This window comes from Chelonoidis abingdonii, chromosome 3 (assembly GCF_003597395.2).
Source record: "Chelonoidis abingdonii isolate Lonesome George chromosome 3, CheloAbing_2.0, whole genome shotgun sequence".
NCBI lineage: Eukaryota > Metazoa > Chordata > Testudines > Testudinidae > Chelonoidis > Chelonoidis abingdonii.
In genome coordinates this window covers 492,602-517,219 of record NC_133771.1, presented here as the reverse complement: position 1 = coordinate 517,219, position 24,618 = coordinate 492,602, and the positions used below count along the sequence as shown (strand labels likewise).

The window sequence follows — 24,618 nt, the reverse complement described above, 5'->3', positions numbered from 1 at the left end:
TATGCATTCACTAGCTACTTAGCGGCGACTCAAAGCTGCTGCCCGTGCCACCGTGGCCACACTGCTATTTTCAGTGTGCTAGCTTGAGCAGAGCTAACACATGATATCTACCAGAGCTAAGAATTACAGCTTCCAGCTGCAGTGTAGAGTTACCCTGTGAGGTGCCCAGCACACCTTTGGCAACTGAAAATAATTAACAACAGAATAGTTGTAGTGATGTCAAAGGGCAGTAAACAGACTGAGGCAGCAAACCCAGCCAGCCAGAAAAAGCAGCTGCAGTTGGTCCTTCCTCCTCCAAGCAGAGGCTTTCAGTTATAGCTTCGAGGAGCACAGGAAAGATAAACAGGAGAGTAAACTGACCACGCCAAGACCTGATTCCTTATTAGAAACAACTATGCCTGGACATGTGAGAGGAATGCTGTGCTTGGTGCTGAGCACTGGAGAGATAAACCTGGAGATTAACTCCAGCCAACGCCTGCTCTGACTACTGAGTAGCAGTGTCTATAGGCTCAGGTTTCTGATCAGGTGCTATTGTTCCCAGCCCAGTTTAGCACTGTTTCTGGGGGCCACACATATGGCTTCCCTTCCCCTGAGGATGCTACCGAAGCTAGGGAACTGATGTCAGCAGGAGCTGAACTGGAGACAAGAAGTTCAGACTTGGCTGCTGAGCACAAAGCCCTTGACCCAATTTTGGGAAGGGCACTGCGAGGGGATGAATCCTGTGGGGCATTTCACCTGGCCTTAAAATGAAAGCTTTATCTAATATTTTAAATTTCAAATGCTCAGCCCATTTATTCCATCTAAATTAACAGAACAGGCCCCAGATCCCACTACCAATTCTCTCAACTAACCAGTCCGCTCCAACTTATTAAAACCACTAGTTGTTTTTAACCAACACACTATTCCGACGCCAATGAGTCTGCCTGGGAATCTAGAGACACCAGGTCAACCCCACGGTCCTGCAGCGATTTCCAGTACCTCACTGAGCTTGTTGGAGTTCAGATCCCCCACCAGCAGTGTATCTGAGGTATGGGCCACAAGGTACCTCTCCTTCCCCAAAATCTTCACCTCGTCAATCTCATAGCCATAGTGGGATTTCAGCACCACTCGGGTTCCTGTGGAGAGGTTCTTCACAATGACCTGGAGAGAGTGGGGCAAGAGGTAAGGAAGCTCGCTGGCCCCTACAAGAGCACAACACAAGAGCCCTCATTCTAAGGAAGGTACATGTCTATCTGTCTAGGTAGTTCCATGCCCCAGCCCCTCACAAACACAGCACTCCTGCAGGCAAGGGAGCATTACCCCCCACACCATTGTACCCATGTGGAGCTATGGCACAAGGAGACCGAGTGACTTGTTCAAGGGCACACAATGAGCCTATGTTAGATCCAGGAACTGACTCCAGGTTTGTCATCCCAGCTGCCCTCCACCACTCACCCACACTGAATCTTGTTCCTAAAATATGCAAAACAATACACATTTCCAGAAAACTGATGGAGATGGATCCCTTGGCTAGCAATGGGATTTTACCGTTGCCTGGTAATGCACTGTGTTGAACTTCTGTGCATATTTTCCAAATTTTAGGGGCTAAAGTTTGGTATGGGGTGGGCAGAAGGGCAAGGAGAGAGGCTGGATTCCGTTTCCAGACTTTTTAATATTTGAGTGTTTTAGAAGGCACAGGGCTTTCCAAGCCAGTGGAATTGTTTAGGCATTTTGCTGAATCCCAATGGCACCGTTAACTCTTTTGAACAGAATTTTTTAAACAAAGCCAATGTTTTATTGGGGATGGGTGTAAGCAGGAGCCCAGCTGTGACAGCTTATGAGACCCGTCACAGTAGACTGTAGGGAGTCTCCAAGAGGGTCTGGGGACCAGGAGCGGGCTGGGGAGGCAGACCTGGGTGAGACAGGAGAGTAGCAGACAGTACTGAGGACTCCAAGCATGCCAGGTGATTGATTATCACAGCTTCACTTAGACACCTGCTTCACACAGCCTATGAACTGCTTACCTGGCTCGGCCCCACATATGTCATTTCAAATCTATTTTTGTAAATGCTCCTGCGCAGGCAGCAATCAAACTGCTCCACCCCTCCACAAAGGGTGCCCTGGGGAGCAAACACAAGGCAGGTAGAGTGCAGCAAGTGAAGGTCCTTAGATACTGTAATCAAGTCACGCCTCAGGCTTCTTTTCAATAAACTAAACAGATGAAGCTCTCTCACTGTAAGACATTTGCTCCAGCCCTTGAATAATCATTGAGGCTCCTTTCTGCACCCTTTCCAATTTTTCGACATCCTTCTTAAAAAGTGGACATCAGAACTGCACGAGTATTCCAGTACTGGGCTCACCAATGCCGTATACACAGGTAAAATCTCCTCCCAACTCATATTCACTACTCCCCTGGTTATTTACCCAAGAATCACATTAGAGTTTTTCACTAGCATATTGCTCTGGGCACTCATGTTGAGCTGTCTGTCCAATATGATCCCTTTCAGAGTCACTGCTTTCCAGGACAGAGCCTCTATTCTACAGGTATGGCCTACATTCCTTCTTCCTAGATGTCTGATCTTCTATTTGGCTGCATTAAAAACACATTTGGTTGAATGGGCCCAGCTTACAAGCTATCCAGACTGCTCTGTATGACTGCCCTGTCCTCAGTTATTTACCATTCCACCAATCTTTCTGTCACCACAAATTTGATCAGCAGTGATTTTATATTTACTGCCAAATCATTGAAGAAAATGTAGATTAGTGTCAGGCTAGTACGATCCCTGTGGAATCCCACTTGAAGCACTGCCATTTAATGATGGATTCCCCACTAACAACTACTGTGTGAGGTCTGTCAGTCAGTTCTCAATTCATTAACATGTAGTCATTTTTTACATCGAATGCCATGCAGTACTAAGCCAAATGCCTTTCCATAGTCTCAGTATATTATACCGACTCAGTTATCCTTAGCAACCAAACTTCTAATCTTATCACAGAATGAGACCAGGTTGTTTGAAAGACCAAAGTTTTACAAGGAACAGCCTAGTAGGGCACATCTTTGGCATGGGGACTTTCAGCCTGGGATAATTTCGAGCAGAATCCACAAGGCAGAGACAGGAGCATTCTCTGGTCCCTGGAATACAAGGGGTTAATGCCAGCTCAGCTCCTCCCCACCCTGCTAGGTGCTATGGGGAGACAGAGGGCACGCTGCACTTGGGAAGTGCCAGGCCAAACTCCTTCTGTTATTTTCCCTGGAGGAAGGAATCTTGCTGCTGCTGCTGAACCACCCCCTGTGCCATTTCTAAAACTCTCATAGATTCATAGACTCTAGGACTGGAAGGGACCTCGAGAGGTCATCGAGTCCAGTCCCCTGCCCTCATGGCAGGACCAAATACTGTCTAGATCATCCCTGATAGATTTTTATCTAACCTATTCTTAAATATCTCCATAGATGGAGATTCCACAACCTCCCTAGGTAATTTATTCCAGTGTTTAACTACCCTGACAGTTAGGAACTTTTTCCTAATGTCCAAGCTAAATCTCCCTTGCTGCAGTTTAAGCCCATTGCTTCTTGTTCTATCAGTAGAGGCTAAAGTGAACTCCTGACTCATCCCATACCAGACTGTAGCAACTTCTTTCCCAACCTAGATCCCACCCCTCCTCCTTGTGTTTCTAGGTCCCACCCCTCCCCCTTGGTCTCTGGCTGGCCCTCCCAGTGCCATATCTTGTTGACTGTAGAGACACAGATCAGACTCTGTCATGCAGCAGGCAGGACTGTCATTCCAGGACACCTCAGGGTAGCTCTGGAGGAAGCTTGAGGCTATCACTTCATGGTACGCACCGCACAGAGCCTCGAGCCATCCCTCTTCCATGCTAAGGCTGTAATAGTATAAAGGTGTGCGATTTCTTTGGGTTTGGCTTCCTCCCAGGCACTCCTGCGGGGGCTCCAGTTCAACACCCTCAGCCTGTGGGAAGAGATGAAGCAGTGAGCTTGAAAAACTACAAGCCGCAGGCGAGGAAGGCCATTCTAAGGGAAAGGCCCAGCCATTAGGCACCATACCTGTCGTAGCTGCCAATGACAACTGACTGGCCCCCAGGGCTAGTGACTGCTGTGGTGAACTCCTTCTCCAAGGGATCCCGGCTATAATCAAAGGTTTGTATTACGTGGCCTTCCTTTCCATAAGCTATAATCTTCTTATCGCAGCCTGCAGCCACGATACTGCTGGAAGCCCAGGTAAGGGCATATGGAGGGCAGGGGTGCGTCACCAATTTACCCTACAATAAACAAGACAGAAAGTCCTGAACAGAGTAGCAGCACCGGCAGCAGACTGAGCAGACCAGGTACAAACCCCCTGCGAGCTTGTTTAAAAAAGTATGTTTCTAGAGCAGGGGTCGGCAACGTTTCAGATGTGGTGTGCTGAGTCTTCATTTATTCACTCTAATTTAAGGTTTCACATGCCGGTAATACATTTTAATGTTTTTAGAAGGTCTCTCTCTGTAAGTCTATAAACTATTGTTGCATGTAAAGTAAACAAGTTTTTTAAAATGTTTAAGAAGCTTCATTTAAAATTAAATTAAAATGCAGATCTTATCAGTTTAGTGCAGTGGTTCTTAATCTGGGGTGCACGCACCCCCTGGGGCAGGGCCGGTGCAAGGATATTTTGAGCCCTAGGCGAAACTTCCACTTTGCCCCTCTCCGCACATCGGTTCATTGAGGAGCAAATCCCAATGAGCTTTTATAGACCCCAGGGGCCAGCCGTGCCCAGGGGCAGCTCCCCAGACCAGGTTCCCCTCTCCCCGCCCCCTGAACTCCCCTGGAGGGTGCACAGCCCCCCCCCTCCCCACCCCCGTAGCCCTTTCCCACCCACCCCGGTGGCCCGCCCTGAAGTCCACTCACTGGCTTTGCTGGGCTTGGGCTGCCTGCCAGAGCTTGGCAGGGAGGAGCTGCCTTCCGGAGGCACGGAGAGCCAGAGCGTCTCGCTTGTGGCAGGGCAGTGAGCCCCAGCCATGGAGGAAGCCGGCATGGTGCAGGGGGCAGCAGCCCTGCAAAGGGTGGGCGCCGCTAACGGGGTGGTGGGGCCACCCCTCCTGCCCAGGCTGCGGCCCAGCGCCCCCCGAGGGGGCCCGCAGGCTGCAGTGGATGTACGGACCCCCGCCGCATGATCCAACCCCTCCTCTCATTCCTGATGCCCCCCTGGGACCCCTGCCCCATCCAACCCACTCTGTTCCCTGACTGCCCCCAGACTCTTGCTGCCCCATCCAACCCCTCCTGATGGCCTCCTGGGACCCCTGCCCCATCCACACACCCCTGCTCCTTGTCCCCTGACTGCCCCCCAGAACCCCACCCCCTACTTAAGCCTCCCTGCTCCTTGTCCCTTGACTGCTCCCTTCTGAGACCCCACCACCACCCTAACTGTCCCCCTAGGACCCTACCTCCTACCTGTTCTGACTACCCCAACTCTTATCCACACCGCCACCCCCAGACAGACCCCCAGACTCCCACGCCCCATCCAACCACTCCTCGCCCCCTGACAGGACCCCTAGAACTCCTGACCCATCCAACCTTCCTCCTGCTCCCTGACTGCCCCCTGGGACTCCCCTTATCATGCCCACGCCGGTCGGATGCTGGCTCCACATGGAGCAAAACATGCAGCCGGGCTGCTGTGCGCACAACTCCTCCCCTGCAGAGTGCTGAGGCAGCGGGAGTGGGGGAGCTGTGGGAGGGGCAGCGGTGGCTCACACTTCCAGGAGCTGCAGAACCTGAGAGCGGTGAGGGGGAAGCCAGGGGGCTGCAGTCCAGAGGCAGGTGCACCTGGTGCCTCCTCGGCGGGGGGGGAGGGGCGAGCGGTTCCTGCAGCACATGCATGCAGATGGTGGCCCCTGTGTACCCCCCAGCTCCTCCCTCGCCACACTCGGGCTCTGCAGCTCCGGGAAGTGTGAGCCGCCACCCCTCCCGCAGCAGACTCAGGGCCCCGCGCTCCAGCGGCTCACGCTCCCAGGAGCCGCAGAACCCAAGCGCGGTGAGGGGGAAGCCGGGGGGCGCGCCTGCCGCCAGTCTGAGGTCCCAGCCACCGGCCCTGCTTAGCCTCCTGCCGGCCTGGGGTTCTGTTCATTCAGCCGGCAGCAGGCTGAGCGAGGCCGGCAGCCAGGACCCCGGCTGGCAGCCGCGTGACAGGCAAAATCAGCACACATGCCAAAGGGATTGCCGACCCCTGTTCTACAGGGTTTCTAGGGCTGACTGCCAAAGTTGCCACAGAAACAGCCTGAAACCAGAGCTAAAGCTGTCCCATCATAATAATGTGTGTTAACTCTGAACTCTACTGTTAACAATTTAAATGTCAACAATCTAATGTAAGCCAGGAGACAATACTTAGGTACAGACAGACCAACAGGAAACAATGAGATGCTTATTGTCAGTATGACAGACCGTGGACTCAGTACACCTTCGCCCAGGCAGAGTGATCTCTAAGATCACAGGTTCTGTCATCCTGGGTAACATATATGCACAACCCACTCCAGCCAGGGAGGGAAGGGCTGAGTGGAAACGGCATTCCCTTTACCCTGACCAAGGCCACAGGGTCCAGCTTTCCATGATCAGAATGAGGTTTTGGGAAGACCATTGGAAGATGACTGGTCTGGCTAGGTCGCACTCAGACACCACATCCAGCAAAGAATTTGGGATGAGGACACCAGATGACTCTGCCCCTGTGGCATATTGTGAAGGAGGATCAGCCACTAAAGCTGTTCACTTATTCTTCCTGTTACTGCAATTAAAATGCTGCTGTGAGTGACAGCTGGAATAGAGTACTCAATCTTCCACCTTCCTGTCCACTATGGATAGCTTGAAAAGCTTGGCTTAGGACTGTCTGGTCTCAAGCCTTCTCAGGAGGAAACCCAAGGTGATCATTACAAATGGAAATCTTCTATTAAAATCTGTTGGTGTAACTATGAAGAATACAACAGGGGGCAGTGGGAAGAAGGCAATACACATACCTCACAGCTCTCAGCTTGAGCACTGCTCTCCTGGGCACCAGGGTGCTCCCAGTGCCCCATGGAGATGTGAATAGCCTTGAGTCTTACAGGCACTGGGGTAATTCCTCTATCCACACAAATTCTAGATCTAGACACCCTTCCATGATTTAATCAGTGCTCCATTAGCCACGCAGTGATGAGAGCAATCTGCTGCCCCTCCTCTGACCTGCCCTCCCTTCCACAGGTCCCAGTTACTCTCCAGGCCTGGGGTGACTGGGGAGGAAGGATGTGTGCAAGAGGGAGTCTTTTCCAAAGAGCCATGCAGTACCTGTGATTCACCTGAGCCTTCGTCATCAAAGAAGTAGCGCACAATGGTTCCATCTGCATGGCCAGACAGGATCCCCTTCCCAGACACACTGTCAAGAGACACCAGGACAAGTCGGCATAGAATCACAGCAGCACTCATGGTTTCACGTTTCCCTCCCATCCCCAGCTGATCAGATTCTCATGGGGTTGCAGGAATCAGTGGTAGCCCACTGTTTCTCCTTAGTTACTTCTTGATAATGCCCACAATCTGCCCGATGGCACACACATATCAGGAAGATCTGGATCCCGCCCCAGAGAGCTCAAAGTCTCTGTAAAGACAAAGCAGACAGACTGACACAGGGAGGGGAAGGTGGGAAAGGAAAAGTATAGTGACCAGGTGGCATTTCCTGCTAATGCAATGTTACCGTATTATTGGTAAAACACACAGAAGCTGGGAACCCCAAGGGAGCGGGGCTCTGGGCTTATCTATCTTTATAATGGAGCCTATGAAGCTGCCCCATCAGCAGTAAGGAGGCCTCTTCAGAGCCAGCAGCTGGGTCAGGAGATTGAGCTGGGGCAGCAGGAGCCTGCGGCAACACCATACTCACTTAGAGGTTAATGAGACCACAAAAGAATCTGTCCCATAAATGGTGGAGGACTTGTTGGTCTTTGCATTTGCTAAACGAACCTGAGGGAGAGAAGGACACTGGTCAATGCAGTCTCCGTCCTCATGTCAGAAACAAGGATTCACTCGTGGTGCAGCACAAGATGGCTTTTACACAAAACGAGGGAGAGCTCTCATCTATCCTGGGCTGGCACCTTTATGCCAAGCAGCAAGGTAAGAGATCACATGGAGTGCCGTGGTCTCCAGTGGGTTGTGGGGGAGGAGTGGAAGCTGTAGTGGATGAATAATTCATTCCCATGCCACGCTGCACAGTTGTGAGAGACTCACAGGGAATTGATGCAGTAGAGCAAGTCACCAGTATAATCCCTTCCCTGCTGAGCACTGCCCGTGGCCCATACTTAGTGATAGCATTAGGTTTCTCTACCTTCCCCTCTGCGAGTCCAAAGACAATGATGTTCTCTGCTGGCCACAGCAAACACGTCACTGCGCTCTGTCAGGGAAAGAGAAATTAGAGCTCTCAGCCAAGCCAGAAGGCTTCCTGCCCCACAGGCAGGAATGCCACTCCAATCTGACACAGAGCTATTGGAGCAGATATTAACAGGACAGCACCAGAATCCTCAGTGGGACTGAGATGAGAATCCCCATGGAGGAGCCTGGATTGGGCCCATTTATGACGTATGGAATATGGGTGACCATTTATATTATGGATACCAATATTACAAAATTGCAATGAGTCATACCAGATATGCCATATAAGGTATCAGTGGAAACTTTATAATTTGTCAAATATGATACTCTTGTTTATATGTATGTATCATCTTTGTATGAGTTATAAATAGGTGTGATATACTGATATCTTAAACTTGTGCTGTGTATCTGGGTAACAACCCCAGACAGATTGGCATCAGCACTACCTAGCCTGCTTAATGGCCCATCAAGGGAAATCAGCTGTACAATGAATCCACTGAGAGAAGGCAGGGGCTATGACTAGGGCTCTGTGTCCGTCACGGAGGTCGGAGGTCGGTGAAGTCTGGATTCCATGACATCCTGCTACCTCTGTGACTTCTGCAGCAGCTGGTGTGGCTGACCACTGGGGTGCCTGAGCAGCTGGCTCCAGGGACCACACGAGCTGTGGCCGATGTGGCTGACCCAGGGAGTCAGCGCAGTGGCTCCTGTCAGCAGTCTGGGGGCAGCCAGAGCAGCAGCTGGCCCCCCGGGGCTCCCCTCCCGGTGGCAGCAAGAGCTGCTGCTGCTGGACCCTGGGGCTCACCGCACGTGGCAGCTGAAGCAGCGGCAGCTAGAGCGGCAGCAAGCCCCATGGGGCTTTCCCCCCAGCCACGCCTCCCCACAGGGCTTCCCCCTGGCAGAGGTTGGAGCAGCAGCGGGGCCCCCCCAAGGGCTTCTCCCCCACCCCTGGTGCCACAGGCCCCCCAAGGGCTTCCCCCCCAAGATTCAATCAGGATATTTATGGTATAAGTCATGGACAGGTCTGTGACGTTATTGATATAAACTGGGACCATATAGAACATGGGTTGCAACCAAGGTTCTGTAGTGGCACCAAATCCTATGTAAAGGGGGTCATATAAGGTGTCTAAGACCAGGTTGCGGGTTGCTGGTTATGATTGTGCTGTCTGTATGTCTGTATCATTTTTGTAGTTGAAGTTATGAATATTGGCTGTATGCTGTCTGTATTTCAAATTGGTGCTGCAGTTCTGGGTAACACCCCAGACAAGTTGGTGTCAGCTCAGCTTAGCCTGCTTGATGGCCCATTAAGGACCATCAACTACACAATTGACCCACTGAGAGGAGGCAGATACACCTTGTGACTCAGCAGGGTGTGCAGAAACTGGCCCATGTGACTGCAGACTCCATTTTGCTGTAACTTTCCACAGTAGGAACAAAGGAGTGTTCTTACACCTGGAAAAGTCTATATAAGGCGAAGGCCTCATCTCCATTTTGTCTTCAATCCTGCTTCTTACCTCTGGAGGGACTTTGCTACAAGCTGAAGCTCTGCACAAAGGACTGATGACCCATCCCAGCGGGGGATGTTCTCCAGAGACTGGATTTAAACCTGCAGTTTACTTCATCACTGCTACAAGCCTGAACTAAGGACTTTGCCATTACTGTATGTAATTGATTCAGTTTAACCAATTCTAGCTCTCACCTCTATCTTTTTCCTTTTATGAATAAACCTTTAGATTTTAGATTCTAAAGGATTGGCAACAGCGTGATTTGTGGGTAAGATCTGATGTGTATATTGACCTGGGTCTGGGGCTTGGTCCTTTGGGATCGAGAGAACCTTTTTCTTTTACTGGGGTGTTGGTTTTCATAACCATTCATCCCCAGGACGTGTGGGACTGGTGGTGATACTGGGAGACTGGAGTGTCTAAGGAAATTGCTTGTGTGACTTGCGGTTAGCCAGTGGGGTGACACCGAAGTCTTTTGTCTGGCTGGTTTGGTTTGCCTTAGAGGTGGAAAAACCCCAGCCTTGGGCTGTGACTGCCCTGTTTGAGCAATTGGTCCTGAATTGGCACTCTCAGTTGGGTCCCGCCAGAACTACATCGTCACAAGGTCATAGGCTGTGATTTTTTGTTTCTTGCCCGTGACCTGTCCAGGACTTTTACTAAAAATACTCATGATTAAATCATAGCCTTAGCTATGAGTCAGCAGGACATGTAGGGATATGCCTATAGACTGGGGACTCCAAGCACTTCTCCATGCCCATGTGCTGTGAGCTTGTGTTTGGGACAAAGGAAGTACAAGCCACCTGACAAATGATCCAAAAGGCAGCTGCCTCTTCTCCATTTTAACATCAATCCTGCTTCTCACCACTGGAGCAACTTCTCTACAAACTGAAGCTTTGAACAAAGGACTGGTAAACCCATTCTGACACATGGCCAGAAAGAGTTAAGCAGCTTGCTGGCTAATTGACCCACATTCAACCTTTAGAAACATGTTAGAAAAGTATCTAAACAGGAGATAGCTTCCTTTGGTGGACACCGAGCCAGCCAGTTGGCTGTGCAATCCCTCTTGGTGGTTGTTCTCTGCTTGCTTTACCTGTAAAGGGTTAACATGCCCACAGGTAAAAGGAAAGGAGTGGGCACTTTACCAAATGGGAGGGCTAGAACCTTTTAAAATTGGGAAAAAGCTTCCCTTTGTCTATGTGTTGTTGTTCTCTGGGAAAGAGGGGAACGGGGAGCAGTTATGCTGTAAGAAGCTGAAAGCCAGGTACAAAAAACCATCAGAGCATACCTAGAGATTGTTTATCTGAAACCCCAGGTATGTAAGTAAACTAGGGAATGTCTAGGAAGATGTGATTAGGTTTATTTCTGTTTATTTCTTACTGGCTTGTGGACTCCTCTGTGCTAACCCCAAATGCTTTTTTTTTGCTTGTAATCTTTAAACTGGACCTCAAGAAGATTATTCTTGATGTTTAATTTTTGTAAGTGGGTTTTTTAAATCTAGCAAAAGCCTAAGTTCCAGATGTATTTTCTTTCTTTCTGTTTTTAATAAAAATTAACTTTTTTAAGAACAGGATTGGATTTTTGGTGTCCTAAGAGGTTTGTGCACAGATTGTTTAAGTAGCTGGTGGCAACAGCTCATTTCTTTTGTTTTTCTTTCTCAGCTCTTCCCTGAAGGTGGGGGAGGGTGGTGAAAGGGCTTGAGGGTACCCCACAGGAAGGAATTCCCAAGTGTACCTTTCTGGTTTCAAAGGGGTTTTTTGCACTTGGGTTGCAGAAGCATCTACTCACCCAAAGTCAGAGAGAAGCTGTAGCCTTGGAAGTTTAATAGAAGCTGGAGTGGTCAGTATTAATTTTTAAAATCCTTGCAGGCCCTCACCTTCAGCATTCGAAGTGCCAGAGTGGGGAATCAGCCTTGATAAGGGCTGTGACGCTGCACCCCATATTCTTCACAGTGATATGATCATGACATAATTATGATGCATTTTATGTAAGATAAATCACGTGAGATGTCATTGAAAAGATTATGATTTGCTGAATATGACTATATTCATATGCATGTATAATTTTTGTATCTGAAGTCATGAATATTGATTATGTATCTATTTCAAATGTAGTTACACCTGGGTGATGCCCACTAGAGAAGATGCTTTCAGTCTAGATAGGGGGTGAGCAAGGGCCATTAGGGAAGAACAACAGGCTTTAGGAGAAGCTTACCTCCCACCTAGTGAGCCCTCCTGTGAATGCTCCAAATAGCCTGTGAGTAATGACTGCTATGACTCGACAAGGACATGTGATGAGACCACATGTCTCTGGACTCCATCTCGGGATGTCAGTGTTTTTCCACAGACTGGTCTCGGAACCAAGATTTGTAACAAAGGGTTCCTGCCTATGCAAAAACTATATGAGGCAGGGAGTGACATCATCTGGGGTTCTTCACTCCCCCACCCAAGAAGACTCCTGGAAATACCTGAGGAAAAAAGACTGACCTAGGGGAAGTACTGGACCCAGGCTAAAGAGATTTTTAGCCTGTGAATGGAACACCTGGGGATCCCAAGCTGTAAGCAAGAGCAGCTTGCCCCTTAAGAATCTGCAGCCTGCTTGTATCATCTCTTAGATGAGAATCTGCTATTCATATCCAATCTATTTAAGTTTAGTTTGTGTTTTTTGTTTATTTGCTAGGTAATCTGCTTTGAGCTCTTCACTATCACTTAAAATCTATCTTTTGTAGTTAATAAACTTGTTTTTGCTTTATCTAAACCAGTGTGTGGGAATCATAACTCAGGGGCAAAAGACTCTTCCATAGTCCTATCCCCATTGAGGGAGGGGGCGAATTTTATGAGCTTATGCTATACAGTTCCCTGTGCAGTGCAAGACGGTGTAATTTTGGTTTATACTCCAGAGGGGATGCATGTCTGAGGAGCTGGGAGTAGCTTTCCCAAGCATAGCATGGCCAGACAGCCTGCTTGTAACTGCAGCTGGGCGTGTCCATACCTGTATGTATGCTGGTGAAAGTGCAGGCTGGAAGACTGCGTAGCTTGTCACAGCAGTATAGTGTCAGGGGGAGCCCAGGCTGGTGGGTCAGGGGCCTCAGTAGTACCCCAGTTCCAGGTGACACCCTGGGGGGAACCCATCACAAGGGCCATTCCATGTTAGATGGGCTAGAACTTTGAAATGCAAATCTATACTGTTAGAGAATTAGAGGCGATACTAATTGTAAGTGTCAAGTATCAGAGGGGTAACCATGTTAGTCTGGATCTGTAAAAAGCGACAAAGAGTCCTGTGGCACCTTACAGACTAACAGACATATTGGAGCATGAGCTTTCGTGGGTGAATACACATTTTGTCAGATGCACGTAGTGGAAATTTCCAGAGGCAGGTATAAATATGCGGGCAAGAATCAGTCTAGAGAGAACGAGGTAGTTGAGTCAGAGGCAGGATGAGGCCCGCTCTAGCAGTTGAGTGTGAAGCGCAATAGATGAGAAAACTGTTTTGTAGTTGGCTAGCCAATTCATCAGTCGTTGTTTAATCCTGAGCTGATGGTTCCAAATTTGCAAATGACTGAAGGCGTCAGGCAAGTTTCTCTTTGAAGTCTGGTCCTGATGAGTTTTTATGCTGCAGGAATGGATACCTTTAAATCCTGCTATTGTATATGTCCATGAGGGGAGGAGTGTCTCCCCAGCGTTTTTGTATATTGCCATTCCTGATATCTGACTTGTGTCCAGTATTAACTTTTTCGCAGGGGACTGTCCATTTGCCGATGTACATAGCAGAGGGGCATTAGCTGGCACATAATGTGTATATTACATATGGTGGAGTAGCAGCGGTGAATGAACCGGTGATGTAAGGCTGACCCTGGCTTCAAGTTCAGTGATGTGTCACTGGTGTAGACTAATAATGCGCCAGAGTTGGCATCGAGGTTTGTTGCATGGATTGAGGTTTACATTAGAAGTTACTATGGTGCGGTGTGCGGTTGCGTGGTGAGAATATGTTTCAGGGTTGGCAGGTGTCTATGGGCGAAGGAACTGGACTCTGCACTCCGCCAAGGCCTCTTGAAGGCAAGGGAGCGTTGTCCAAGATGGGTTGTAGAGTCACGTGATGAGCAACGTGGGAAGGGTTAGCTGAGGGGGAGCTAGGTGACGATGGCCACAGATGGTCTGTTAGTTTCTTTCTTGGGCTTGGTCCTTGCAGCAGGAGACTTCTGGTACATCTTCTGGATCTGGTTGATGTTGTTTGCTTAATTTCCTCGTGCGGTAAATCATAGTTTTGAGAATGCGTTGGTGAAGGAACTTTGTAGGTGCTGCGTCATTGAGACAATTTGTTGTTGATGACAAAGTAACCGGGTAGAGTATTTAAAAAAATTGCTTCAGGAATGCAGAGTGAAATCAGAGACCGCCAAATCATACACTTGGAGTTGCAGCTAAGCAAGAGATGTTAAGGTAACAAGAAAGGATTCTTCAGGTATGGTTACCACAGAAAGAGGAAGTCACACGAAAAACTGCTGGGCCCCTTACTGAAGAGGGAGGCTTAACCTCGACTCAACTCACTCATGCCGCACCCAAACCCTCGGGGCGATGGGCCCACCAACCCACCCGATCTCCCAGAGCTGAATGAGGGAAGGGCAATACTAGCGATCTGGAAAAAAGCTAATGTACTCCAATGCTGTTTTTTCGTAGCCTTTGTGGCTTCAAACGAACAAAGGTCAGCTCCCAGACTGCTCGCACTGGGCAGCACAGTATGGGAGGAGTGACAGCAGCCTCGTGGTAGGACGAGAATGTGGTGCGGAACTACTAGAGAAAGGAACCTGGGCGAGCACAGTCTAAGCCGCATAAGGGCCAGATGAACTGCATCCGAGGATGCAAAAGGGAGTTGGCAGATGTGATGCAGAGCCATTGGCCATTATCTTTGGGTGGTCGATACCACGCGTGGTGGGGAGAGGGTTGGTCCGATGGTATAGAATACGCAGACTATCAGCCTATGCGAATTAGGATAGGCTGAAGTTACGTATCTTAGTTTCACATTACCTACTGTCCCTCACCGACGGGAAAATCCGGAACTCAAGGCCGGCAGCTCCCGCGCTCGACTCCAGTTCTGCCTCTCCCCTGGTGGCGGAGTTTTCGGCTGGAGTCGACAGGCGTTGCGGCGGATCCGATTTATCGCGTCTAATGAGACGCGAGTATTTATCGATCCTCAGTAGATCTGATCGCTACAGGGCGCGAATTCCAGTGGGTAGTGTGGATTACCCTTGTGAAAACTCCATCGGCGTGGACGGGAGTCCCGGATAACGGAAAAGAGGCTACGTATGCCCCATCTTTAAAAAGAGCAAAGGAGGAGGATACCGGGAACATTAATGCCAGCTTGCAGCCTCAGCGCAGTCCCTGGAAAAATCTGGAGCAAGTCCTCAGGAAGTATTCTAAGCACTTAGAGGAGAGGAAGGTGATCAGGAAGAGTCAGCATGGATTCACGATGCAAGTCAGGCCTGACAAGCTAATTGCTTTTATGACGAATAATGGGTCTGTGGATAGGAGAAAGCAGTGAATGTTTATTCTTGACTTTAGCAAGCTTTTGATATGGTCTCCCATAGTATTCTTGTCGGCAAGTTAAAGTAGTATGGGTTGGATGAATGGACTATAGGTGATAGAAAGCTGGTAGATCGTCGGGCTCAACAGGTAATGATCAATGGCTCCATGTCATTGGCAGCTAGTTTCAAGCGGAGGTGCCCCAAGAGTCGGTCCTGGGGCCAGTTTGTCAATCTCTTCATTAATGATCTGGAGGATGGCGTGGACTTCACTTCGCAAGTCCTGCAGATGACACCTAAACCGAGAAGTGGTAGATACGCTGGAGAGTAGGGATAGGATACAAAGGACCAAGACAAATTAGAGGATTGGCCAAAAGAAACCTGATGAGGTTCAACAAGGACAAATGCAGAGTCCTGCACTTAGGACGGAAGAATCCCAATTCACTCTTACAGACTAAGGACCGAATGGCTAGTAAACAGTTCTGCAGAACAGGACCTAGGGGTTACAGTGGATGAGAAGCTGGATATGAAGTCAACGTGCCCTTGTTGCCAAGAAGGCTAACAGCATTTTGGCCCTTATAAGTAGGGCGCATTGCCAGCAGATTGAGGGATGTGATCATTCCCTCTATTTGACGTTGGTGAGCCTCATCTTCAGATACTGTGTCCAGTTTTGGGCCCCACACTACAAAAGGATGATGGAAAAACTGGAAAGAGTCCAGCGGAGGGCAACAAAAATGATTAGGCGGGCTGGAGCACAATACTTATGAGGAGAGCTGACGGAACTGGGATGGTTTAGTCTGCAGAAGAGAAGAACGAGGGGCGATTTGATAGCTGCTTTCAACTACCTGAAAGGGGGTTCCAAAAGAGGTGGATCTAGACTGTTCTCAGTGGTACAGATGACAGAACAAGGAGTAATGGTCTCAAGTGCAGTGGGGGAGGTTTAGGTTGGATAGTAGGAAAACTTTTCACTCAGAGAGTGGTGAAGCACTGGAAGGGGTTACCTAGGGAGGGTGATGGATCTCCTTCCTTAGAGGTTTTTAAGGTCCAGGCTTGAACAAAGCCTGGCTGGGATGATTTAAGTTGGGAATTAGTCCTGCTTTGAGCAGGGTGTTGGACTAGATGACCTCCTGAAGTCCCTTCCAACCCTGATATCCTATGATTCTATGATTAAAGGACTGGAAAATATGCCTTACAGTGACAGACTCAAGGAGCTCAATCTGTCTAGCTTAACAAAGAGAAGAAGAGGTGACTTGATCACAGTTGCAAGTACCTACATGAGGAACACAAATTTGACTAGCGGGTCATGCACTTCATTGCATCTTTAGGCCGAGCTCATTGCAGATGCCCTCCTATCCCATTTTATTTCAAGGACTTGCTGCAAGCCCTAATCCCCTCCTTCACACTAGGGCCTCTGTGTGTGCCCCCTTCCCTTTAATACCAGGGTCCTCCATTTGTTCCCTCTAGCCGGGGATGCTATATGTGACCTTATTCCCTCTTCCGAGGACCTCCCTTTACCCAATAACCCATGGGCTCTGAGTGAGACCCCATTCCCTTTACCAGGGTCCCCATTCTCCCCCACCAAGCCACAGGTTCTGTGTGCACCCCTTCTCCCACATTATTTCTCCTCCTTCTGCCTGGGAAATAAGTCCTTCAGGGTGCCAACATATTAAACTGTATTGGGAGGATGGGGAGAAATGAAATAGGGGTATTGTCATGCTGGAAGATGCTAATAGATGCCATTCAATCAGTTCTTTGATCTATAGACAATTGCAGAGGTGCTTGAAGCTGTGGCTCTGCTAAACAGATACCAGGGGCTCCATGTGTCTCCCATTCTGGTTTTCCAATTTTCCTCAAAAGCAACAGGTTCTGTTCACTGATGCCTAAAACGTTCTGTGGAATTTTGGAACTGATCAGATATGCCATTCAGAAGTGGTCATGTTACATCCAAAACAGAGAAATGCCACTGAGCTGGGGATAGGAACTTATAAGCTTGGCCAATAACAGAAGGCTCTGCAGTCTAGCAGGCAGAGGTATAACAAGGTCCAATGGCTGGAAACTAAAGCTAGGTGAATTTAGACTCAACATAATGGGTAATTTTTTACAGTGAGAGTAATTAACCATAGGAACAACTTATCAAGCGCTGTGGTGGATCCTCCAACAGCGGCGATTTTAAAATCGAGATTGGATATTTTTTCTCAACAGTATGCTCCAATGCAAACAGGAATTAAATTAGAGGAGTCCTTCGGCATGTGTTATCCAGGAGGCAGGGCCGGTGCAACCACTGAGGCGAACTAGGCGGTTGCTAGGGTGCCACGATTTGGGGGCACCAAAAAGTGGTGCCCCCCAAAATTTTTTTAAATGGTTCAAGTCGCTGCTGCTGGAGGTGGCGTGAGTGCGTGGCAGCAGCTGCCTGCAGCGCAGCCAAGGTGTCCCCGGTCAGGGATTGCTCCGCAGCCCAGGCGCCCCCCCCCCCGTCAAAAGCCCGGGTCAGCGCTTCGCCGCCGCCAGCCCCCCGGCAGGCCAGGCGCCCCCGCCCGGGTCACCCCCCGGGTCAGCCGCGAGCCGCAGCCTGCTGCCCAGGTGCCCCCCCGCCCCCAGGCTCGGAGCCGCACGCCGCGACCGGGCAGCCCAGGGCGCCCCCCCCAAGGTCAGCGCGCATCCGGGGTCACAGGACCGCCGCCGGACCGGCAGCTGAGGCCGTCTCCCCCGGGTAGAGCCCCCCCGCGGCCGGAGCCAGGCGCCGCCTCCCCCCCCCCGTCGGGAGCCGCCGCCAGTGCAAACCCGGCCCCGGCGCCCCCCCCCACGTCAGGGAGCTGCCCAAGGGCGCGCTTTTCCTGGGCACCACAGTTAGGGAGGGGCGGGTCAGGCGGCTCCGAGCTGCCGCATGCGATACTGCGGATGTCTGCCGTTGGCCAGCAGCTCCGGTGACCGCGGCAGTCGGCCGGAGCCGCGAGACCCGCACGCGGGCCGGCGAAATGGCCCGCGCCAGGGTGCCAAAACCCTAGCGCTGGTCCTGCCAGGAGGTCAGACTAGAGAACCACAATGTTCTCTTCAGGCCTTATGAATCAATAGCTTAGTCTCAAAGGAAGAGAGCAGAGCCCCCAGAGCCAGGACATTAAACACACAGGGCTAGATTTTCAAAAGTAATTAGATGCCTATAGATGCAGACAGGTGCCTAAGATGGTTTTGGAAGTCCCCCTGGGAACCTATCTGCATCCTTAGACAACTAAATATGTTTGACAGTCTGGCTCATCCTGCCTGAGAGCCAGAGGAAAGACCTATAGCAGAGCTGAAATGGAGGCTGGGACTTACCGTCTGAATGAACTTGTTGCAGATTACCTTCTTATCACCCCTGCAGAAAAAGAAATACACAACTATAATTGCAGTCAGGGCTGGTAACACTTCCTATTAGTAAGGCTGCCTGACACTTCCATTATAAGACCCTGTTTTCAGTTGCTTATACTTTTGCCATATGTTAATTTTATATTGTTCTAGTTTTTTTAATCAAAATGTCATGTAGTACCAAGTGAAATGCTTTACAAAAGACAAAGTATATTACACCAACACTCTTATCTTTATCAACCAAACTTGTAATCTCATCAAAAATGACATCCAGTTGACAGGATCTATTTTTCATAAGACCATGTTGATTGGGTTAATTATATCACCCTCATTTAATTCTTTACATCCTAGGGGACTTCAATTTGAGTGATATATGTTGGAGTTATGATGCTACTAACACGAAAACATTCCTTGGAATTTCTAAATATGGTGGATGGCCATTTCCTAACTCAGAAAGCACTGCATCCAACATGGGGGAATTCTATATTAGACCTTGCCTTGACGGACACAGAAGAACTGATCACAGAATTAAAAGTTAATGGTAGCTGAAAGTTAAAATCTAATGGTAGCTTAGGTACAAGTGATTATGGCTTGATCACATTTATAATATGGAAACAGAATAAAGTCCAGAGAAGTAACATACATATATTTGGTGCTTTAAAAAGGCCATTTTCACAAACCTGAAAACAATTATGAGCCAAATCAGCTTGGAGAATTTAATACGAAAAATCTGAATGACAATTGGGAATTATTTATGAACAATTTACTAGATGCCCAAAATACCATAATTAAGAGAGATGGCTGCATTGGTTAAAAAACCAACCTGCTTTAGAGGAGAAGCAAAGGCAGCTATAAAAATTAAAAAATAATATATAACAAATGGAAGAACAGGGAAGTTGATAATTATGAATATAAATCAGAAGCTTGTAACTATAGAAAATTTATGAAGCAAAGGGACACAAGAAGAAATCTGTGGCTAGCAGAGTTAAAGAGAATAAGAAGGTGTTTCTGAAGTATATTTAGGAAGAAAAAGAATCCTGACAAAGTTATTGGCCCATTACTAGATGGAAATGGTAGAATTATCAATAATGCAGAAAAGGGAGAAGTGTTTGTTGGGGGTATGTAAGGGTTAAGTAAAGAGCTGGGTAACTGCTAGCATGGTATTAGGGAGGAAGACAGGGGCAGGCACTGTCTCTTCCCTTCCTCCCTTCCCTGTGAACTGCTGATCAAGGGAATTCATGGCTGCGATTATTGCAAAGAAATGTATCTGTAGAATATGCTAATAGATGCAGAATATGGGTCAACCTGCTCTTCTCTAACAGTGTTCAGTACATATTTCTGTTCTGTATTTGAGGGGAAAACAGATGATGTAGTCACATCATATAATGATGGTGAAAATACTTTCCATTCCACTAGCATCTCAGGAAGATGTTAAACAGCAGCTGCTGAAGCTAGACACTTTTAAATCAGCAGGTCCAGACAACCTGAATTCAAGAGAGTTTTAGAAGAGCTGCTGGCCGAGGAGCTCACTGGACCATTAATGTTGATTTTCAGTAAGTCTTGGAATACCAGGGAAGTTCCAGAAGACTGGAAGAAAGCTAATGTGCCAATATTTAAAGAGGGTAAACAGGATGACCCAGATAATTATAGGCCTGTCAGGCCTGGTCTACACGACGCGTTTAAATCGGTTTAATGGCCGTTAAATCGATTTAACGTTGTACCCGTCCACGCGACGTTGCCATTTATATCGATTTAAAGGGCTAGTAAAATCGATTTCTGTACTCCACCCCGACGAGAGAAGTAGCGCTAAATTCAATATTAACAGTTCGGATTACGGTTAGTGTGGATGGAAATCGATGTTATTGGCCTCCGGGCGGTATCCCACAGTGCACCACTGACTGCTCTGGTCAGCAGTCTGAACTCGGATGCAGCGGGCAGGTAAACAGGAAAAGCCCCGCGAACTTTTGAATTACATTTCCTGCTTGCCCAGCGTGGAGCTCTGATCAGCACGGGTGGCGATGCAGTCTCAAATCCAAAAAGAGCTCCAGCATGCATGGACCGTACGGGAGATACTAGACCTGATCGCTGTATGGGCATGCAGCTATCTGATCGTCCCCAAGGGCCTGCTGTTTTAGGAGCGGCGGCCGCGACTGCGGGCATCAGGCAGGAGCCGGTAAACCACGCCGCTACAGAGCCAGACTGCCTGACCAGAAACCCAATAGGTAAAGAACCAGACTGCCTGACAAAAACAACCTGCCTGACTGCTGAGGAAGCCAGCAAGCTGGCTCTTAGCCTAGCAATAGCAGCAGCCATGCTTGCTGCTCAAGCATTACTAAGGCCTGTGATCAATTCCAGTCTCACTCCAGCCCTGCCCTGCCTCACTCAGTAACCGTGGCTCTGACCCCTGGGCTCAAATTTCTGACTTCAATGCTGAAAGCCAGGCATAGAAAGTACGGCTTAAATTAAGTTTGCAGATGATACCAAATGGGAGGATTCCAAATGCTTTGGAGGACACGGGGTACAAAATCAAAATGATCTGGACAAATTGGAGAAATGCCTCTGAGGTAAACCAGCATAAGATCATAAAGACAAATGCAAAGTGTCCCACTTAGGAAGAACAATCAGTTTACACATACAGACTGGAGAGAACTGTCTAGGAAGGAGTATGCAGAAAGAGATTAGGGGTCAAAGTGGACCACAAGCTAAATAGAGTCAACAGTGTATACTGTTTGCATAAAAAGGCAAACGTGAATTCTGGGATGCATTAACAGAATGTGTTGTAAACAAGAACACGAGAAGGTCATTCTTCCGCTCTACTCTGTCTGGTTAGACCTCAACTGGCAGTATTGTTGTCCAGTTCTGGCACCCATCTCAAAGAAGATTGGAAAAATTGGAAGGGTCCAGAACGAGAGGCAACAAGAATATGATAATAGGGGGCTTGAGAAGCACTGACTAGTGAAGGAGGGCTGAACGAATCTGTGGTGGCTTTAGTTCTGGAAAGAGAAGAACTGAGAGGGAAGGCATACATGATAGCAGTTTTCAGGTATCTAAAAGGGTGTCATCAGGAGGAGGGAGAAAACTTGTTCACCTTAGCCTCTAATGATAGAACAAGCAGCAATGGGCTTAAACTGCAGCAAGGGAGATTTAGCTTGGACATTAGGAAGCCAGGGGACTGGACTCGATGACCTCTCGAGGTCCCTTCCAGTCCTAGAGTCTATGAATCTATGAACCTCATACTGGCTCTGACCCTAGACTCCTATTCCTGGCACAACTCCTGCTCCAACCGCTAGGCCTGACTCCTGCTTCAACCATAGGCCCGACTGCTCACCTCCCAGTCCCTGACAGCAGCTGATACAGGACGCAATTTACAAAGAATTAAAGGAGGGTAACATAATTAATGTCAATCAATCTGGGTTCATGGAAAATATGGAAAAGGTAATAGTATTGACAAAAGGGCATTTGACTTGGTACCACATGACATTCTGATTAAAAAACTAGAAAGAGATCAAATTAACACAGCACACATTAAATAGTTTAAAAACTGGCTAACTGTAAATCAAAGAATCATAGAACTGGAAGGGCCCTCGAGAGGCAGGACTTATTTTGGGGAAATTCCATGGCCTGCGTTATACAGGAAGTCAGACTAGATGATCACAATGGTACCTTCTGGCCTTGGAATCTATGAATTTATTTTATAAATTGCTAATTTACAGTTATTGCCATAAATTTCAGTTTTGCAAAACAGGCCCCAGTTTGGGCCCCTCCCCTCAGGGCAGTGAGTCTGGATACTGAGCAGGTACAGATTCTTTTACTTTGTGTAGGAGCTTTCGTGCGGCAGCAGGAATATCTCCCTGCAGAGGGATAAGGTGGAGCCCAAACAGCTCCCTAGAACCACACGCAGGGGAGCAGACCATCAGGGGGAGGGAGGAAGATGGCCTTTAAAACAGTTACTTCCCAGAACAACTGTAGTTCTCGTAGGCAAGGGCCTCTACAGAACCACGCTGCAGAGGATGCATGTGTCCTGGGTGCATCAGCACTGACGTCCTGAACAGCAATGTCCACTGGGGCTGTGCACACGGCCCATTTCCTCGCTCACCTCAGCATACATAGGAGAATATGGTGACCTACATCTGATTTGCAGGAGGCCACACTTAAGGGATTTGACTTCTGCCACATTAGTACAGCCTGGAGTGGAGCAGGAAAGGCACGAGCAAGCCATGAGCCAAAACAATATGCCTGATGGGACTCAATATCCCTCATACTAACTACAGGAATGACAGACATTGAGAAAAGCCAAACTTCCACAGAAGGGAGCTGAATTCCTATTGCCCCAACTGTCCTTAGAAGGAAATGAGGAGCAGACATGTCTGTACTCCTTATAAGGCCCCGGCAAAAGTCAGAGGGCACAAGCAGTGGGCAGGGTGTGCAAAGGCCCTATAGCATTCTCCTCCAGCCCTCTGGCTGGCACACACCTGCAGAAGAGATCTGGCAGGTAGTACAGTACTTGAAGAACCTTTATGCTGTTCAGCAAAACCACTCAGTGTAACAGGGGACCGCAGTTCACGGTTGGGTAAGGTATGATTTGAAGGGGAGGTGAGGGCTAGTGTAGAGTGAGAGGTGGCTGAACACCAGGGCAAAAATCATGGGCATAAAGAACACATTGTGCATTTCCAAAGCAGTCTGCGGTATTGGCAGAAAGGAGGTACCACACACACAGGTGCATGGCACCACACACACAGGGATGCTATACTGAGGGCCTCACCATTCCTCTCCGATCTTGTAGACGTAGATGATGTTGTCCGTTTGTCCAATGGCAATCTTGGTGGAGTCAGGAGAGAATGCCATGCCTTTCACCATGTAGCTCTTCCTGCCATACTGGGGAGAGGAGGACGGAGGAAGCATGGACTGAGGGTGAGGTTAATAAAACATGTCCCAAAAGAACCTCAAGACAGACCCAGAGTAAGGGTCACAGGTCAACCCATTCAGTGGTGTAAAGGCCCATACAACATACAAGCTGATCCCATTCCCATCCCACCTCCATGGTGTGAGCTTCCTGCAGTTATGAACTACACTGATCTAGTGTTGCCAGGCACCTGGCTGTGGTTACAGCTGCTATATACAATATCTAGCAGGGAGGTTAATGAGAGTAACTAACCACTGGAACTTATCAAGGGCCATGGGGGAGTCTCCATCACTGACAATTTTCCAATCAAGATTGGATGTTTTTCTAAAAGCTAGATCCTAGGAATTAGTTTGGGGAAGTTCTATAGCCTGTGTTATAAAGGAGGTCAGACGACATGATCACAGTGGTCTCTTCTGGCTTTGGGATCTATGGAATGAGGGTGGGTCAGTGTGAGTGAGATATCCCAGGCCAGCAGAGCCAGCTGAAGGATTAGGTAACCTGTTAGCTCATTCTGATTTCTCCTTCCATACAAGTTGTTCACTGGATGCATGCTAGGCAATTAGAGATATGGCTCCCTATTGCTGTGCTCATGCACAAAGAAGCACATGCTTACTCCCACAGGAGCACATGGCCAAACACCACTGCCAGACCACATACAAAAGCATGCACAAACATGCACAGGTGCATGCATTCTCACAGTGGCAGCCCTTAAACACACTGACAGGTAGGTAGATGCTACATACACTGGACATAAGAACAGTCATACTAGGTGTGACAGAATGTATCCCTGGGTCCAAGCCCTAAACACTATTGCAGGGGTCGACAACCTTTCAGAAGCGGTGTGCCGAGTCTTCATTTATTCACTCTAATTTAAGGTTTTGCATGCCGGTAATACATTTTAATGTTTTTTAGATGGTCTCTCTCTATAAGTCTATATATTATATAACTAAACTAGTGTTGTATTGTAAAATAAACAAGGTTTTCAAAATGTTTAAGAAGCTTCATTTAAAAT

The 24,618-nt window shown here is 48.5% G+C and overlaps 1 protein-coding gene across 2 annotated transcripts in view; it reads right to left on the bottom strand.

Moving 5' to 3' along the window:
* IFT172 (intraflagellar transport 172) overlaps nt 1-24,618 on the bottom strand; it is a 139,298-nt gene that overhangs the window by 109,083 nt on the left and 5,597 nt on the right. For both annotated transcript variants that reach the window (XM_075063516.1, XM_075063515.1), the window contains exons 3-11: nt 23,466-23,578; nt 18,674-18,713; nt 8,307-8,372; nt 7,866-7,945; nt 7,280-7,367; nt 4,040-4,254; nt 3,821-3,944; nt 2,004-2,099; nt 979-1,140 (exon numbers count right to left, since the gene is read on the bottom strand). In XM_075063516.1, coding sequence (XP_074919617.1) covers nt 979-1,140; nt 2,004-2,099; nt 3,821-3,944; nt 4,040-4,254; nt 7,280-7,367; nt 7,866-7,945; nt 8,307-8,372; nt 18,674-18,713; nt 23,466-23,578 — 984 coding nt within the window. The remainder of the gene's footprint in view (nt 1-978; nt 1,141-2,003; nt 2,100-3,820; nt 3,945-4,039; nt 4,255-7,279; nt 7,368-7,865; nt 7,946-8,306; nt 8,373-18,673; nt 18,714-23,465; nt 23,579-24,618) is intronic.